At 42.0% G+C, this 18107-nt stretch overlaps 2 protein-coding genes across 6 annotated transcripts; one reads left to right on the top strand and one right to left on the bottom strand.

Annotated features, from left to right (window-relative positions):
• The first annotated feature begins 174 nt into the window (after positions 1–174).
• On the top strand, positions 175–10098 carry LOC139540147 (uncharacterized). Of its 3 annotated transcripts, XM_071343735.1 has the most exons (12): positions 251–319; positions 2991–3022; positions 3305–3534; positions 3691–3745; positions 3876–4422; positions 4672–4796; positions 5000–5089; positions 5212–5305; positions 5423–5532; positions 5744–5865; positions 8464–8563; positions 8784–9043. In XM_071343735.1, the coding sequence occupies exons 3-12, from the start codon at positions 3356–3358 to the stop codon at positions 8838–8840; spliced, it is 1479 nt and encodes a 492-aa protein (XP_071199836.1). In that variant the 5' UTR covers positions 251–319; positions 2991–3022; positions 3305–3355; the 3' UTR covers positions 8841–9043. The 3 variants fall into 3 exon arrangements, with proteins under 3 accessions (XP_071199834.1, XP_071199835.1, XP_071199836.1); XM_071343733.1 differs by lacking the exon at positions 2991–3022 and having other exon boundaries at positions 175–319; positions 8784–10098; XM_071343734.1 differs by lacking the exon at positions 2991–3022 and having other exon boundaries at positions 195–324.
• LOC139540150 (LYR motif-containing protein 5A-like) lies at positions 9002–11078 on the bottom strand. 3 transcript variants are annotated; one of them, XM_071343738.1, is made up of 3 exons: positions 10868–11078; positions 10189–10282; positions 9002–9705 (listed from the first exon to the last, which is right to left on the bottom strand). In XM_071343738.1, the coding sequence occupies exons 1-3, from the start codon at positions 10876–10878 to the stop codon at positions 9493–9495; spliced, it is 318 nt and encodes a 105-aa protein (XP_071199839.1). In that variant the 5' UTR covers positions 10879–11078; the 3' UTR covers positions 9002–9492. The 3 variants fall into 3 exon arrangements, with proteins under 3 accessions (XP_071199839.1, XP_071199838.1, XP_071199840.1); XM_071343737.1 differs by lacking the exon at positions 10868–11078 and adding an exon at positions 10780–10866; XM_071343739.1 differs by lacking the exon at positions 10868–11078 and adding an exon at positions 10621–10752.
• Positions 11079–18107: the final 7029 nt, after the last annotated feature.

Here is an 18107-nt window from a genome sequence, read left to right as displayed (position 1 = left end):
AGTACGGGAGAATTTAACCACAGTTTTCAAACATGTATACTCTGATATTACCACAGAGTTGTCATTATCTTTGATATTATGGTCTCTTCAAAACCACTTCTTGTAAGTTAATTTTTTATGAAGTGATGTCGGAAGTGAGCACAGGACATTACACGTCACAAACGGAAATAAAACAGAATGTTGTGGTTTTGGCGCTGGAAGAGAAAGGAAACTAGCAGCTGGCTAGCTAACTGGCTAGAATGTTTAGTCGTTGTATTTTGTGAGATGGATTAACAAGAGGGTTCTCGAGAACAAGGACCAATTGAATCGTAATCACGAAGTAAGGTGTGATCTATGTGAAAGTATTAGTTTTGTTGTATTTATATTAGATCAGTCAACAGTCGTTAGCTAGCATACCACCGGGTAGCCACAGGCACAGTTAGCTAGCCAACGCATACCAACAGAGTGCAGTACATACTTGCCAGTAAATTAGCTAATGTTTACAGGTTCACACCTCAAATAGGGAATATCTAGCTAGGTACACTCATCAATATGCGTATGTAACGTTAAGACGTTACGTTCCCACTATTTAAATCATGAAGCGAATGAGTCATCCTTATGCCGTCAAAATAGTAATTTCAGAGTCAAATAAATAGGGATCCTATAGAACTATTCTAATTCTTTGGTCAAATACAGGTAGTTATCTAACTAACCTAGTTATCGTTTAAGCTAGCTGCCTAGCTAGTAGTCGGATTTAATCAGGCTGTAATACACAATTAATTGGTATATACAGTACAGTGACTTTAAAGTATTCACACCCCTAGAGTTTCTCAATGTGTTACAAGGTGGGATTAAAATCTAAAATCTTTTTTGTCCAAGGATCTACACAAAGTACTCTGCAATGTCAAAGTGGAAGAAAAATTTTAACATTTGTATAATAAAATACATAGAAAAATAACACTAATATAGCTTAATTAGATAAGTATTCAACCCCCTTAGTCAATACATGTTAGAATCACCTTTGGCAGTGTTTTTCTGGGTAAGTCTAAGAGCTTTGCACACCTTTTCTAAGCAACTCCAGTGTATATTTGACCTTGTGTTTTTAGGTTATTGTCCTGCTGAAAGGTGCATTTGTCTCCCAGTGTCTGTTGGAATGCAGACTGAACCAGGTTTTCCTCTAGGATTTTGCCTGTGCTTAGTTCTATTCTGTTTGTTTTTATCCTAAAAAAAACTCCCTAGTCCTTGCTGATGACAAGCATACACATAACATGATGAAGCCACCACCATGCTTGAAAATATGAAGGGTGGTACTCAGTGATGTGTTGGATTTACCTCAAACTTAACGCTTTTGTATTCAGGACATAAAGTTACTTTCTTTCCCACATTTTTTTCAGTTTTACTTTAGTGCCTTATTGCAAACAGGATACATGTTTTTCTGTACAGGCTTCCTTTTAACTTTGTCATTTAGGTTAGTATTGTGGAATAACTACAATATTGATCTATAATTAATAACTTCACCATGCTCAAAGGGATATTCAATGTCTGCTTTTTTTTTACCCATCTACCAATAGGTGCCCTTTGCGAGGCATTTCAAAACCATCCCTGGTCTTTGTGTTTGAAATTCACTGCTTGACTGAGGGATCTTACAGATAATTGCATGTGTGGGGTACAGAGATGAGGTAGTCATTAAATTAATATGATTTTTGAGTGACTACCTCATCTCTTTACCCCCACACATACAATGATCTGTACACAGTGAGTCCATGCAACTTATATCATTTGTTAAGCACATTTTTACTCATTAACTTATTTAGGCTTGCCCTAACAAAGGGGTTGAATACTTATTGACTGAAGACATTTCAGCTTTTCATTTTTAATTAACTTGTAAAAATGGAGAAAAAACATAACACTGACATTCTGGAGTATGCCAGTGACAACAAAATCTTGATTTAATGCATTTTTATTTCAGGCTGTAAAAACAAAATGTGGAAAAAGTCAAGAGGTGTGAATACTTTCTGAAGGAACTGTATATTTAAATGTTTTAATCTAAAAGCATAATTTATCAAAGTTGGCATATTTATTCAATTTTGGCCTTACCCAGGCCTCCTTTAAGACTTCATATTGTTTAATCTGTAGGTGCTACACAGCAAACATTGGTGTCATATGAAGCTTTACGGCTTGCTCTGTAATACGTAGTATTTAGATTTCAGTAACTTTTTTTACATTAATTTATGAATATTGAAGAATATAAAACATGAATATTGAAAACACACAATTTGATTTGGCAAATGTTTCAATGTATTGTTGAACATAATATATTAAATGGACATATCGACGTTCCAGAGTGGGCTGTCTGCTACTTTTAGAGTTATGATCCAATTTGTCAGCATTACCAACAGTAAATGTGGTAACCCATTTGCAGGATGTGCAGTGATACAAGTAAAAGGAAGGCTGTGATTGAATACATTTACATTTTAGTCATTTAGCAGACGCTCTTATCCAGAGCGACTTACAGTAGAGTGCATACATTTTATTACATTTTTACATACTGAGACAAGGATATCCCTACCGGCCAAGAGCAGACGCTCCTATCCAGAGCGACTTACAGTAGAGTGCATACATTTTAAACATACTGAGACAAGGATATCCCTACCGGCCAAACCCTCCCTACCGGCCAAACCCTCCCTAACCCGGGCGACGCTATGCCAATTGTGCGTCGCCCCACGGATCTCCCGGTTGCGGCCGGCTGCGACAGAGCCTGGGCGCGAACCCAGCCCAGCCTGGGCGCGAACCCAGAGACTCTGGTGGCGCAGCTAGCACTGCAATGCAGTGCCCTAGACCACTGCGCCACCCGGGAGACAATATTCAATTGTCATGGCATACTTGGTTCAATAGCGATTGACGAGGGAGCCAAATATTCAGTATACATTTTTTTAAAACCTTTTTTACCTTGGAACCAAACCATACACCTAACAATACTTTCCTGTGAATATTTTATCTCAAATGAGCAGCTGAAGTACAAACTACACAAACAATCGGTAGAGTAAGTTTAAGTGTTTTTATTTATTTATTTTTTAACATTCTGGCTTGTAAGGAACAATTACACACTTTTGCAGCCATTAGTTTCAGGCTGTATATACCAATTAAGTGATTAACTGGACTACCCAGCTAGTAACTTCTCCAGAGGCACCTTATGTAATTTAGGATTAATGATATACAGTAGCAAACCTCGTTAAGACTGCTTGATTATGAGCAAGTAGACTGCTCTAACTTTGTCATTTACAACATAAAATGGTGTGAATGTGTGTTGGTTTGCACATTGCAGCTTTGACAGTGTGTGGACCATACACAAGCTAGTAGCTACATCTTCATAGACATGGACAGTACACTGGAGAACTTGGAGCCCAGCAGTCCACTTCAGGACTTGGAGGAACTAGACACCATGGGACCCCTGAATCAGGCATGCCTACTGGATGAGCAAGACCTGCTCTTTGGTGATCTTAATGACTTTGGCACCCTCAACGAGCCCCCTGTCGTCATCCTTGAGACGCCCAGGTACACTTCTGCTGAGCATATTATGGTCCTGTATTTACTAGGAACACTTACTACCATCGGTGCAATAAAGATCCAGCTCCCGTTTCTGTCTGTGTACCTTACGAAGCAAGACTGTAGAGCTATGTTCCTAAAAATGTTCTCATTTTGCTTGTGCAGCCCTCAGTGCCTCAGAAGGAGACGGCGGTACAATAGGTTTGAAAACTTTGGATCGGTAAGTTGAATACATTCTGAAGGCAACAATTTACTATAAAATCCAAGTGTGACATCTCAAGTCTTGCAACAGAAATGTAAAGTTGAGTCGCTGAATGTCGCCACAGCCTGACCTTGCCCTTTTTTTGCAGGTTTCTCTCAGCCCACCTCCCAGTCGAGAGGACAAATCTCTCATCATGACCCCCACCTCTCATCAGATGTCAAAATGCAAAAAGCTGTCAATGCCAGCCACCAGCATGAGAGGTGAAGCCAAACCAGGCACCTCGTGGGCAACCAGTGGTTTTGTTGCTGCTTCATCTCTCATGACAACAGACTCTTCTCTGGTTACCTGGCTGGAACCTCCTCTCCCGTCCTCTATGCCATGTTCTTATTCATCATCACCACCCTCATCCTCCCTTGGTGCGCCCCCTGCCTCGCAGGAAATGACAGCCGCGGAAGGATTTTGCAGAAATGCATCGTCTCAGGCTCCTGTGGCAGAATCCACAGTGGAACCTGGGCTCCCTAGTTACAACAGAGGCAGGAAGAGGACCTGTAAAAGAGCAGCCTCTACCAAGTCCACCTCCAAGGCCTCCACATTTGCCCGAGCTCCAACAAACCTCACCACAGACTCCGTGTCATTCCTGCCAGGCACAGAGAAAGAGAGTCATGTTGCTGGCTGGGAGGTTCCTTTCTCTACGGGTAAGAAGATGACACACATACTAAGGCGAAAATAAGTTTAGCTCTTTAATAGGACGCTACTTCGAAATGTTACGGGTCCGATATAGACTATGTAGACCTACCTAAAAGTTAACTGCAGAGTAGATTCTAGGTCACTTTTAAGTGACTCACTACACATTGACCAACCTGACTCAAACAGAATTCACAGACAACAGCAGAAGCTTATCCTTGGTGTGTCTCTGGACCCTCTGGCTACTCTTCTCTCAACAGCCGAAGCAATGCCGCCCAAATATGACGAGGTGGTCATCAGTGACAACGATGATGATGTCATTGTAGAGGCTGTGGTTCGCGCGGTGCAGTTGAAGGAAGATGAGGCATTTGCGCGCAGTCTTCAGGTAGGGATAACTCATCTTTTAAAAACAAGCTTGCTTTAAGTCAACACTGGTTGACAACACACTGTTGGGTTCTCTACTTCAGGCTAATTCAATCGTAATCAGTACATTCAGGATTGGAACTGAATTAATGACTTTCACATAAAACCATAAAAGCTTCAGTCTCCTGATTAGCCTGTGTGATGATGGATTTTTTTTCTCTGTAGGAACAGTTTGACCGAGAGGAGCAACTGCAGCAGGAACAAAGGAGACAGCAGGAAGCCATGCCGCCCAACAGACCCCACCACAACTATCCAGTGAGTATTATGTTCAAAAGCACGTACACACTCAATGTGACACTGAATGGGGATTCCACTGTTATTATTTAGAATTGCGCTGCTGTGTGAACTGGTCTGATTATTGTTCTGTCCCCCTCCAGTATGATCCTCATTTAGGGATGAACTGGATGTCACCCTGGCCCTCAGCAGTGAACTACGCAGCGTTTTCGCCTCTCGTCGCGGGATTAGAGGAAGGTATGTTACTGAACAACAACCACAGTAGTGTGAAATTTACTGGTATGCTTGATGCACTACTTAGTTAGAAAACAGTTTTGTTGCTGTGGTGTGTAAAGTGTGTGTTGAATCATTCAGAGTTGATGGGAAGGCGCAGAGGAAGAGGCCGATCTCGCACTCCTCGTCGCAGAAACCCCCGTCATGCGGTCTCTTCCCTCTTTGATGACAGTCAGGGAGACGACTATGAGGTACAACCTGCCTGGGTCCATTTGTGAAACAAACTAAGCTTTTGTCCTCCCCATGTAGGCATCACACCTTCTGTTTTGCAGTCAAACTCTTACATAGGTTTTCCAGCATTGTTCTTGCATTGATTTATGTCTTGCATCCCTAGTAACCCCATTATTGTCTTAATAATGTGGGTTTTGGTTCATGTGTGTATGCTCTGTTTTGATCTCTCAGGCTCTACTGGCCTTTGAGGAGGGCCAGGGTGCTGTTGTGGCCAAGAAAACCCTGAGTGAAAGAGAGATTGAGAGGCTGCCTACGAAAACCTACGACCCAGCACATAGTGCAGGAAAGACACAGTAAGTCACAAACGAGTACCTTTTCCATAATGTAAGATGGGGCTGTCTGAGCACAGGATATTGTTCCAGCCTAAGCAGTGACACATTGATTAAACTCATCATAGTTTCCAATAAAGATGAAGCAGTGCAGTTCACCAGTTCTAATTAAAATACATCAATTTACTTGCTCAGAATATCAGCACGCTTCAGATTAGTGTAGCACTATATACTTCAGTACTTTTTCATTACTACATGAACAACGAGCGCAAAGTTCATGCCTTTTGCCTGCTCCACTTATTGCTAGAGCACTGGAAGTTAGCTCCCCACTCATGCTGCACAGAAGTTAAAGATTCACCCATTTTGAATGTTATATTGCTTTTGTGCATCTGAGCTCTGTATCGATTCCCAGGGTCATTTCATGTTTATCTGAGTTATTGCCGTTCAAGCGGGCAGTAAGTTGGCCGGTATGACTTAGCATTGCGATAAAGCCGCTCTCACTAAACTGGAAGTTAATAGGAATACAAATGACAATTTTATTGGTCGCGTGGCGCTAGAAATAAGCATTTCTCTGCCACTGCAATAACACATGCAAAATGTGTGTGTATACAGTGCATTTGGAAAGTATTCAGACCCCTTTACTTTTCCCACATTGTTACATTACAGCCTAATTCTAAAATTGATTAAATAAATCCTTTCTCGTCATTCTACACACAATACCCCATAATGACAAAGCAAAAATATATATATATTTTTAAAATGTTTGCAAATGTATTAAAAATAAACAGATGCCTTATTTCCGTAAGTATTCACACCCTTCGCTATGAGACTCGAAATTGAGCTCAGGTGCATCTTGTTTCCATTGATCATCCTTGATTTTTCTACAACTTGATTGGAGTCCACCTGTGCGAAAAACAATTGATTGGACATGATTTGGAAAGACGCACACCTGTCTATGTAAGGTCCCACAATTGACAGGGCATGTCAGAGCAAAAACCAAGCCATGAGGTCGAAGAAATTGTCCGTAGAGCTCCGAGGCAGGATTGTGTCGAGGCACAGATCTGGGGAAGGATACCAAAACATTTCTGCAGCATTGAAGGGCCAAGAACACAGTGGCCTCCATCATTCTTAAATGGAAGAAGTCTGGAACCACCAAGACTCTTCCCAGAGCTGGCCGCCTGGCCAATCAGGGGAGAAGGGCCTTGGTCAAGGAGGTGACCAAGAACCCGATGGTCACTCTGACAGAGCTCCAGAGTTCCTCTGCAGAGATGGGAGAACCTTTCAAAAGGACAACCATCTCTGCAGCACTCCACCAATCAGGCCTTTATGGTAGAGTTCCCAGACGGAAGCCACTCCTCAGTAAAAGGCACATGACAGCCTGCTTGGAGTGTCATCCCGCTTGGAGCGTCATCCCGCTTGGAGCGCCTGAATGCCAAGCATCACATCTGGAGGAAACCTGGCACCATCCCTACGGTGAAGCATGGTGGTGGCAGCATCATGCTGTGGGGATGTTTTTCAGCAGCAGGGACTAGGAGACTAGTCAGGATTGAGGGAAAGATGAACAGAGCAAAGTACAGAGATCCTTGATGAAAACCTGCTCCGGAGCGCTCAGGACCTCAGACCGGGGTGAAGGTTCACCTTCCAACAGGACAACTACCCCAAGCACACAGCCAAGACAACGCAAGAGTGGCTTTGGGACAAGTCTCTGAATGTCCTTGAGCGGCCCAGCCAGAGCTGGACTTGACCCCGATTGAACATCTCTGTAGAGACCTGTAAATAGCTGTGCAGATATAATATTAGGACGATGTTGGAGTAGCATTGACTAAAATACAGTGGAATAAAATACAGTATACATTATAAGATGAGTAAAGCCGTGTGTAAACATTATTAAAGTGACTAGTGTTCCATTTTTAAAGTGGCCAGTGATTCAATGTTTTATGTATATAGGGCAGCAGCCTGTAAGGTGCAGGGTTGAGTAACCGGGTGGTAGCCGGCTAGTGATGGCCATTTAACAGTCTGATGGCCTTGAGATAGAGACTGAAACAGCTTCTCAGTCCCAGCTTTGATGCACCTGCACTGACCTCGCCTTCTGTATCATAGCGGGGTGAACAGGATGTGGTTGATGTCCTTGATGATCTTTTTGGCCTTCCTGTAGCCTTGTGTGTAGATTGATGAAGAAATAAAACAATTTAATACATTTTAGAATAAGGCTGTAACGTAACAAAATGTGGAAAAAGTTAAGGGGTCTGAATATTTTCCGAAGGCACTATATATTACATACAGTATATTTCACAGCGGTTTAGATGGTACACTATGCTAGTTTTGTCATATAAACTGTAATTAGGTGAATGATTTTTAATTTTAGCAACCAAGAAATGGCAGAACGATATCTGCATAGTGCACCTTTAATCGTCTCTGTCACGTCTATAGATACTGTCCCCCTTCGTCTGTCACATCTCTTCCTCACCTAACTCAACTGACTGTGGGAGCTTGTGCTGTCATAAATGTCATTAATGGGTTTAAAGAGACAGTATCGAAGTCAAAATTCTGGTTTAGTGACAACACTACTACTACTGTGTTCTCTTAGTGTTCTCCAGTGATAATGTTTTCCTCTGTGTACAGGTGTCAGATCTGTTTCTCGGACTATACAGAGGGGGAACTGCTGAGGATGCTCCCATGCCTCCATAACTACCATATGCAATGCATCGACCGCTGGTTAAAGGTACATTTTTTCTGTGGTGCAAAATAAGCCGGCCCCAACACACAAACACAACATATTTAGACAGCACTGTGTTACAATGCAGTTACACAACAGTTGGTGTTCTCACCATTTAAAATGTCATTAACTATTGAACCTTGAGTTTGTACAAGGTAAATGGTAAACTATAAGATAACATGAAATCTATTAGGAAAAAATACACCTGGTTGTTTGCTGTTGGCAGGAAAACTCCACGTGCCCTATCTGCCGAATTGACATATCCGAGTGCAGTGGTGACTGAGCCCAAGTGACCACGGAACATGACCTGGACCTCACCGGACGTACAACGCGACAACCTCACATGTGTTAAGGTGTTTACAAGACTTTAAGACTGTTAAGTTTAATTTTATATTCTGAAGATCGTCATCCTACAATAACATTCACCAGATAAGAGTTAAAATGTTTATTTTTATTTTTTTTATTAAAACCTCAGAATTATCCACCCACATGAAGTTATACTACTTGAATGAAGCAACTCAGGATCGCTGCTATGTTTTAGTATTCTCATTCCACATTGAAGGTTTTTTCAGATCCCCAAAATATTTTTCCAGCATAGTTTCAAATAAATATTCTTAGAGGTGGTTTTATGGTGGTTTTGGCAAAGTTGATCTGTGTAAAAATATTTTATAAAAAGGAAAATACAAGACTACAAAAGCCAGTATACTGTTTCAAGTATGCTTGGTACAAGGAAAGCATATTAAACAGCATATACTGTTGTACAGTGAATGCACTGTCATGGCTTCTATTCAACCTTAATATGGCCTTCAATCATTCTGGTGTTTGATGGACTGGTCAGGTGGCTTCTTAGACCCTTCTTAATAAAACCTCTTCATAGAGGGCACCATAACTTTGTTATTGTCACATTTCAAGGCAGTGGTGTCAAGTGTGGCCAGTCATTCCTCAGGTTCGTAGTACCGCTTTTTCATGGCTCTGTACTTCCTCAGGTAGTAAAGTGCTTCCAACTCCTTGATGACAAACTCCCCTCGGGCTATCATTTGTTTGATCATCTTTGGGTCTTTCACATCTTTGTTATTCAAAAATGCAGACTTCAGTCTATCCCTAAAGTAGCCAGCGCCTTTGGGATACTCCCGTCCAAGGTAGAGGAGCTGTTGGAGGAGTAGAACAGTGACAATTACCCATTGACCAAAAGTTACATGCACTTACGAATGGCCAGAGAAGGTGGTAGAAACGTATATTTAAAACCAAAAAAAGTGCGTTAGGGCAGGTAGACTAGCGGTGAGAGAGGTGAGCCAGCAACCGGAAGGTTGCCGGTTCGAATCCCAGGTCCGACTGAAAATCTGGCAGGAAGTGAGCTGGCATCAAATGCCTGACGATGTACCCTTGAGCAAGGCACTTGCCCCCACCTCCCACAACACAGCTCCCCCTGGCGCCCAGTCTGTATGTGTGCGTTTCTTTCGGAGGGGTTCAGTTAAAAGGTGATGTTAAATTATGATTGGACCTTGTGTGCAATTTACCAATAAAGTTATCTTAATCTTAAAGTTGTGGTCATTTGATTTCTGGACGTCCTGTTATACTTTAGACAAAAGGTCACGCGAAGAAGAAATTGAAAGGGACAAAGTTATGCTTACATTTTTATACAGCCTGACCACTTCACTCCTTAATGGATAAGCCATGGTCCCAAAGGCTAGGGACAATTGGACAGCACACTGGTGACTTTCAGTGCTGAAACACATAACTACGTTAACATAGTTGCCTAGAAGGTGAACTCAAAACAAAGTGTAAACAGAAGGTGCTTAATCACGGCATTAATTAGCCTAGTCACACGGTTGCCATCCTATGCTGCGGTTGTCCTTAGTGCACATACTCATAAAACGCTAGCTAGTTGGCTAACTTAGCTTTTAGTTTACTTTTTGTCTAGACACAGCTGCTGGTGTTGTGGCTAACAGTTAGCCAATGCTTTACTCTACTCTAATATATTATGTAGATCACAGCAGACAGCTAAACAATAACCTACAGTAAAGTTAAAACAAACTGCAATACATAAAAGTAGCTTAACATACATTAGCAGGGTATAGTTACTGTCTTGCACGCTTTGTACAAAATAATAAAATGCAGTACGACAGGATATTTCTAAACGTAGCTCTTTATTAGCTAGCTATAACTGGCATGTCTCATACATTGATCAACCGAAGATGACCTCAACACCTGGGTGGTCTTACCCAATCATAGCGCAGTATGATACGGCGGTAAAATGCATCCAATTACAATTCAGTATGTTTACACATATGGATATTACAGTTAACTTACAAAGGTGTCATTGGATCATCGTTGCATCGCCTGACTCCGACACATTGGTGCGGCTGGCTTCCGGGTTGGATGCTCGCTGTGTTAAGAAGCAGTGCGGCTTGGTTGGGTTGTGTTTCGGGGGACGCATGGCTTCCGACCTTCGTCTCTCCCGAGCCCGTACGGGAGTTGTAGCGACGAGACAAGATAGTAACTACTAACAATTGGATATCACGAAATTAGGGAGAAAAAGGTTTAAAAAATAATAATTAAAAAAAATACTCCTGTAAACGTTCGCGCAATGCCGCAAAACAAAGTTTACGCAGCCTTTACGTTCATTTGTACCCGGATCAGGGTTACCACAGCATAAATTGGCTATGTAGTAAAAATGAATGTAAACAAATATTTGGTGTTTGGTCTTAATTTAAGATTAAGCGTGTGGTTAGTGTTGTTTAAAATCAGATTTTAAGAAGAGAAATTGTAGAAACAGGCAGGATTTATGACTGTGATAACTAATGAACACGTACCAGTTGGTCGTCACTAGTTATCACATACAAAGTCATAAAACCCGCCTATTTCTAAAATCTGATTTGAAACCTAACCTCAATCACACTGCTAACCTTATGCCTAACCTTAAAGATGCACTATGCAGAAATCACTGACATTTCCTGGTTGCAAAAATTCTAATAGTTTGCCTAATAAGTATAGTGTAGAGAATTAGAGATGGTACATTTAGATGTACCATCTAAACCGCTGTAAAATATCTTTCCACAATGAAAAGTAAAAGATGAAAACAAAACTTAACGGGATGCAGAAATAATGCACATGAACAGTATGTAACTTTCTGGGCTACCTGATCAAATTCACATATAAATGTGAGTTGTTGCTTTCAATGAGAATGACAGATCAATAACTCACATTTATATGTGAATTTGGTCAGGTAGCCCAAAAAGTTACATATTGTAGCTTTAAATTAAGACCAAAAAGCTAATTTTTGGTCCCATTAATTTTTACTTTGTGGCTGTGCTATCTAGTGGAAACCTGACCAGTGTTCTGTTGCGCATCACTCAACGTCCGATTTTCTCAACCATGCCAATGAGCAGCAGAGAGAGAGAGAGGACTCATCTTTATATCTGTGCCATTTAGTTTTTTTATATAATTTTATTTTATTTTTATTAACAACAAATCAATACAGAAAGTACATAAGGGAACACAAGTATATATAGATTATATATAATGGACAATCGAGCTAGGGGGTACAATATCACATTACAATTACACAAGGACCTTAAGGGACATACTTACAATTCTAACAGCTTTTTTGTTAGAGTATTTAACTGTCTTAAAATACAGTTCAATTTATTTTTGTAGGGTATAGTGTGCCATTTAGTCTGCCACAGTGGATGCTTCCTAATACCCATAAAACCTAGCGGTCAAACACAGAAATGGTTCCATTTGTCTTTCCACCATACATTTTTTACATACTTAATTTGAAGTGCTCGTAAAATTCACTATGTGTACATTAGTAGGCTTACTTTGGCATGAGGTTTTGATAACCGTGTAATTATCAATATAGTAGCCTCAATTTACAACAAAAAAATGAAATGCTAATTAGCAAGAGAAGACCTCAGCATGACTATAAATTCTTGCAGGAAGCTCCTGCATGACACTTCACCTACCGTTCACCAGCGCGATCAGAGACCTTCTGTGCCCAATCCATGATGAATCCATGTGCTCTATTGAAATGACTTGAATGAAGTGTTGAACTTCTTCCGTCCCCTTTCTGTCTTAGATAGCCACTGACTACACTTTAGCTAGCTGGTCAGCAGAGCAGTAGATCAAATTTTATTTTATTTTACTTAGACCAGGTAATTGTTTGTACAGTATGTCTATTTCAGACCTTATGGCATTTTTCAAGGATGAGCATGTCATGATGGAGACATCTCCCCTTTTCTGATCAGACGTCCTGTCATGAGTTGTGCTGGGCTTGCTCCTGTTGCGCGTGGCTCGTAGCACATCAGTGCCATGTGTGGGTCTGGTTGTTTAAGAATTTGCTTAGCTGTCTGTACAGCTCTCCGCAGCTCAGACTGCCTGCGGGTAGTGGGGACTGGAGGTGGTTTGAGCGAAACCATACTTCCTTCTGAACTCCTTGAACTCAGTGCAGACAAACTGAGTAGAGTTGTCGCTAACGATCTCGGTAGGTATCCCCCATCTTACAAACATACCTTTGAGGCGGGTGATGACCTGCTGGCTAGTTTTCACTATATATTCTACCTCTTGGTGATGTCATTCGGAAACACAATGTCAACTTTCACTGCTATGCGGACGACACAGCTGTACATTTCAATGAAACATGTTGAAGCCCTAAAATTGCCTACCCTGGAAGCCTGTTTCAGACATAAGAAAGTGGATGGCCGCAAATGTTCTACTTTTAAACTCGGACAAAACAGAGATGCTAGTTCTAGGTCCCAAGAAACAGAGATCTGCTGTTGGATCTGACAATTAATCTTGATGGTTGTACAGTCTCAAATAAAACTGAATGATCTCTGCGTTACTCTGGACCCTGATCTCTCGACTAACATATCAAGACTGTTTCAAGGACAGCTTTTTTCCATCTTCGTAACATTTAAAAAATCAGAAACTTTCTGTTAAATGATGCAGAAAAGCTAATCCATGCTTTTGTCACGTCTAGATTAGACTACTGCAATGCACTAGTCTCCAGCTAAAGCACTAAATAAACTTCAGGTAGTCAAGATTCTAGCAGCCGCGTTTAGCACTAAAACCAAAAAGTGTGATGTGTCATATTACTCCTGTGCTAGCCTCTCTACACTGGCATTCTGTTAAGTCTAGGGCTGATTTCAAGGTTTTACTGCCAACCTACAAAGCATTACATGGGCTTGCTCCTACCTATCTCTCCGATTTGGTCCTGCCATACATACCTACACATACGCTACGGTCACAAGACGCAGGCCTCCTTACTGTCCCTAGAATTTCTAAGCAAACAGCTGGAGGCAGGGCTTTCTCTTATAGAGCTCCATTTATATGGAATGGTTTGCCTATCCATATGAGAGATGCAGACTCGGTCTCAACATTTAAGTCTTTATTGAAGACTCATCTCTTCAGTAGGTCTTATGATTGAGTGTAGTCTGGCCCATGGGTGCGAAGGTGAAATGCAAGGCACTGGAGCGACAAACCGCCCTTGCTCTCTCTGCCTGGCCAGCTCCCCTCTCTCCACTGGGATTCTCTGGCTCTGACCTGACCATGTGCTCTTCCATACCGTCCCTAGGAGGGATGTGTCAGACGATCTTCCTGTCTGGTTTTGCGCCACCTCCGGCTCGTGCGGTGGAGATCTTCGTGGGCTATACTCAGCCTTGTCTCAGGGTAGTAAGTTGGTGGTCTGTGGATATCCCTCAAAGTGGTGTGGGGGCTGTGCTTTGGCAAAGTGGGTGGGGTTATATCCTGCCTGGTTGGCCCTGCCCGGGTGTATCGTCGGTTGTCCCCCCCTTGTCTCAGCCTCCAGTATCTATGCTGCAATAGTTTATGCCGGGGGGGGGGCTAGGGTCAGTCTGTTTATCTTGTGTAATTCTCCTGTCCTATCTGTTGTCCTGTGTGACTAAGTATGCTCCCTCTAATTCTGTGGGTGCTGATGCCTGGCCACCACTAGTAGAACTTCTTCTCTCTGTGAAGCTAGAACGACAATCCTGTCTTGATATAGCACAAGTCCGTCCAGCTCCGATAGATGTGCTCTCGCTGTGTGGTATCCCTGTAGTGAGTAGGGTAGCTGCGCCATTCTCTGAAACCAACCTTTTCGGATGTAGCCCATGACCATTTGGAGGTCTGCATCGTTGCGTGTCTCCTCTGTCATCCAGCCTGTGTGCAGACAATGGTCTCCTCTCCCCCACTACTGGCTGTAAGCGAACGAGTGATGCTCATTTGGAGCAATACTGGCTGTATCCAAGGCTCAGCCAATCATTCACATAACAGAATGGAGCACACAACTGGAGAAGAGACAACCAATTTGCTAGTTACAGCATCAGTGCGCGCTCTGGAAAGACAGAGTGGAAAGGCAGTTTGCCAGTTACAGCAGTACGTACAACTTGAACGATAAGAGGTAGGTGAGAAGCCTGACCATGGAGATAGGGGTGAGAAGGTGATGAAGCATACTTCATAAGCTGTAACTGAAAAACTGGCATTTGGAAAGTTTGAGGTGATGAAGAAAGTGTGGTGGACCAAGTATCTTGCTAGCTGGATCGAATTCTCCGTTAGCTGGCCAGAGAAATGTTGAGTAACATTAGCCAACTTAGCTGATCAAATAATTGATTTTGTGTGAAAATAAGATGGCTAATAAAGTCAGACAGTTAACATTAGCTAGCTAACATCAGATGAGCTAACGTTAGTAACCTAACAATTTCCCTATAGTATTAACTGGTATACGACTCCTTGCCGTTCCTCAAGTTATAACGCATTAGTTGCTTATGTAACAGTATAACTTTAAACCGTCCCCTCGCCCCGACGCGGGCGCGAACCAGGGACCCTCTGCACACATCAACAACAGTCACCCACGAAGCGTCGTTACCCATCGCTCCACAAAAGCCGCGGCCCTTGGGGCAACACTACTTCTAGGTTTCAGAGCAAGTGACGTAACTGATTGAAACGCTATTAGCGCGTACCCGCTAACTAGCTAGCCATTTCACATCCGTTACACTCACCCCCCTTTCAACCTCCTCCTTTTCCGCAGCAACCAGTGATCCGGGTCAACAGCATCAATGTAACAGTATAACTTTAAACCGTTCCCTCCCCCCGACACGGGCGCGAACCAGGGACCCTCTGCACACATCAACAACTGACACCCACGAAGCGTCGTTACCCATCGCTCCACAAAAGCCGCGGCCCTTGCAGAGCAAGGGGCAACACTACTTCTAGGTTTCAGAGCAAGTGACGTAACTGATTAAAACGCTATTAGCGCGTACCCGCTAACTAGCTAGCCATTTCACATCCGTTACACTTACTGGACCATGGCAATCTGTGTGAAATGTTAACGAACTAACTACTATCTGTGATTTGTTTTTCCTCTACAGTATGTGGTATATTTTCAGAATGCGAGAATTAGGTGAAAATGAGGCATTGCTTGTTATACAAATGGATTCAGGGATCAAGTGGAGCTGGAGCTGGGCCTGGCTTAAGCTGGATGCCACTATAGAGGTGAAAGGAACACCACACACTTTCCCTCTCTCATTTTTTCAATACAGTGGATAAAAAGAGGTCAAGTGTACTCTGCCTGAAAGAGATCACTTCTGCCAACAAAGGGTATCATGCTCTGCTGGCACATTGTACACTTTGTAGAACAGCTGTCCACAGACAATGTAATGTGCAGTGTAGCCCAAATATATTGCTTTTGTTGTGTTGAACTTGACAGTAACACGTGAGTGAGGGGGGGATTATTACTTTTTTTACTCAGTGAACGTTATTTTGCACACATGTAGCCTTGTGCACTTGTCGATGTCTACTATATTGGCCTCTATAATTGAGCAAAAATAGAATGCCTGTTGGTTTCATCCTATTTCTACTTTAAGATGTTTATTTCCCAAGTGCAATGTTTAGATGTGTGTGGTCATTAGCATTCTATTATAAAGGCTGTCATGGCTAACTGCAATATTAGTGTATTGTTTTTTTCTCAAGACTTAAGTGTCATTTGCAGTAAAGTCTAGACAACAAATAACATTGGCTTGCTTTCTTTACATTTTTTAAGCTGTGAGTTAGGTTCACATTAACCACTTATTTTACACACAGAGACTGATCATGTAGATCATATTTCTTTGTTGTTTAATTAGTTAAAACCTGCATTTCCCCCTAGCAGGGATTTTTTGCATGTTTTAGTAAAGAAAAAAACCTGTCTCCATTCATCTTTCCCTCAATCCTGACTAGTCTCCCAGTCCCTGCTGCTGAAAAACACCCCCACAGCATGATGGTATTGGCATACTACGACGCCAAGCAAACCAACTGTGGTCAGTGCGGACGTGAGTAGCTGTGGCCTCGGAGCTACACTCAGGGATGAGGGCCTCTCTTGAGGGTATGCATGGGTGTCCGAGCTGTGCGCCAGTATTTAAAACAGACAGCTCGGTGCATTCAACATGTCAATACCTCTCATAAATACAAGCAGTGATGAAGTCAATCTCTCCTCCACTTTGAGCCAGGAGGAATTGACATGCATATTATTAATATTAGCGCTCTGTGTACCGTGCTGCCTTGAACCAATTGCAATTTTCCTGAGTCCTTTTTTGTTGTATCAATATGTTTTGACCATGACAGTTTACAATCCAGGGTAACTCCAAGCAGTTTAGTCACCTCAACTTGCTCAATTTCCCTATTATTAATTGCAAGATTTGAGGTTTAAGGTTTAGTGAAGGATTTGTTCCAAATACAATGCTTTTAGTTTTAGAAATGTTTAGGACTAACTTATTCCTTGCCACCAACTCAAACTAACTGCAACTCTTTGTTAAGTGTTGCAGTCATTTCAGTCGCTGTAGTAGCTGACATGTAGTGTTGAGTCATCCGCATACATAGACACTCTGGCTTTACTCAAAGCCAGTGGCAATTCATTAGTAAAGATTGAAAAAAGTAATGGACCTAGACAGCTGCCTTGGGGAATTCCTGATTCTACCTGGATTTTGTTGGAGAGGCTTCCATTAAAGAACACCCTATATGTTCTGTTAGATCGGTAACTCTTTATCCACAATATAGCAGGGGGTGTAAAGCCATAACACACAAGTTTTGCCAGCACCAGACTATGATCGATAATGTAAAAACCCACACTGAAGTCTAACAAAACAGACCCCAATCTTTTTATCATACATTTTTCTCAGCCAATCAGTCATATGTGTAAGTGCTGTGCTTGTTGAATATCCTTCTCTATTAGCATGCTGAAAGTGTGTTGTCAATCTGTTTACTGTAAAATAGCATTGTATCTGGTCAAAAAAAAAAATCCCCAAAAGTTTACCAAGGGTTGGTAACAGGCTGATTGGTCGGCTATTTGAGCCAGTAAAGGGGGCTTTACTATTTTTAGGTAGCGGAATGACTTTTGCTTCCCTCCAAGCCTGAGTGCACACACTTTCTAGTAGGCTTAAATTGAAGATGTGGCAATATCGTCCGCTATTATCCTCAGTAATTCTCTATCCAAGTTGTCAGACCCCGGTGACTTGTCATTGTTGATAGACAATCTTTTCACCTTTTCCAATCGCATTTTACAGAATTTTAAATTACAATA

The sequence above is a fragment of the Salvelinus alpinus genome, chromosome 15, assembly GCF_045679555.1.
Source record: "Salvelinus alpinus chromosome 15, SLU_Salpinus.1, whole genome shotgun sequence".
In the NCBI taxonomy this organism is placed as follows: Eukaryota; Metazoa; Chordata; class Actinopteri; order Salmoniformes; family Salmonidae; genus Salvelinus; species Salvelinus alpinus.
This window is presented reverse-complemented; position numbering and strand designations above follow the sequence as displayed.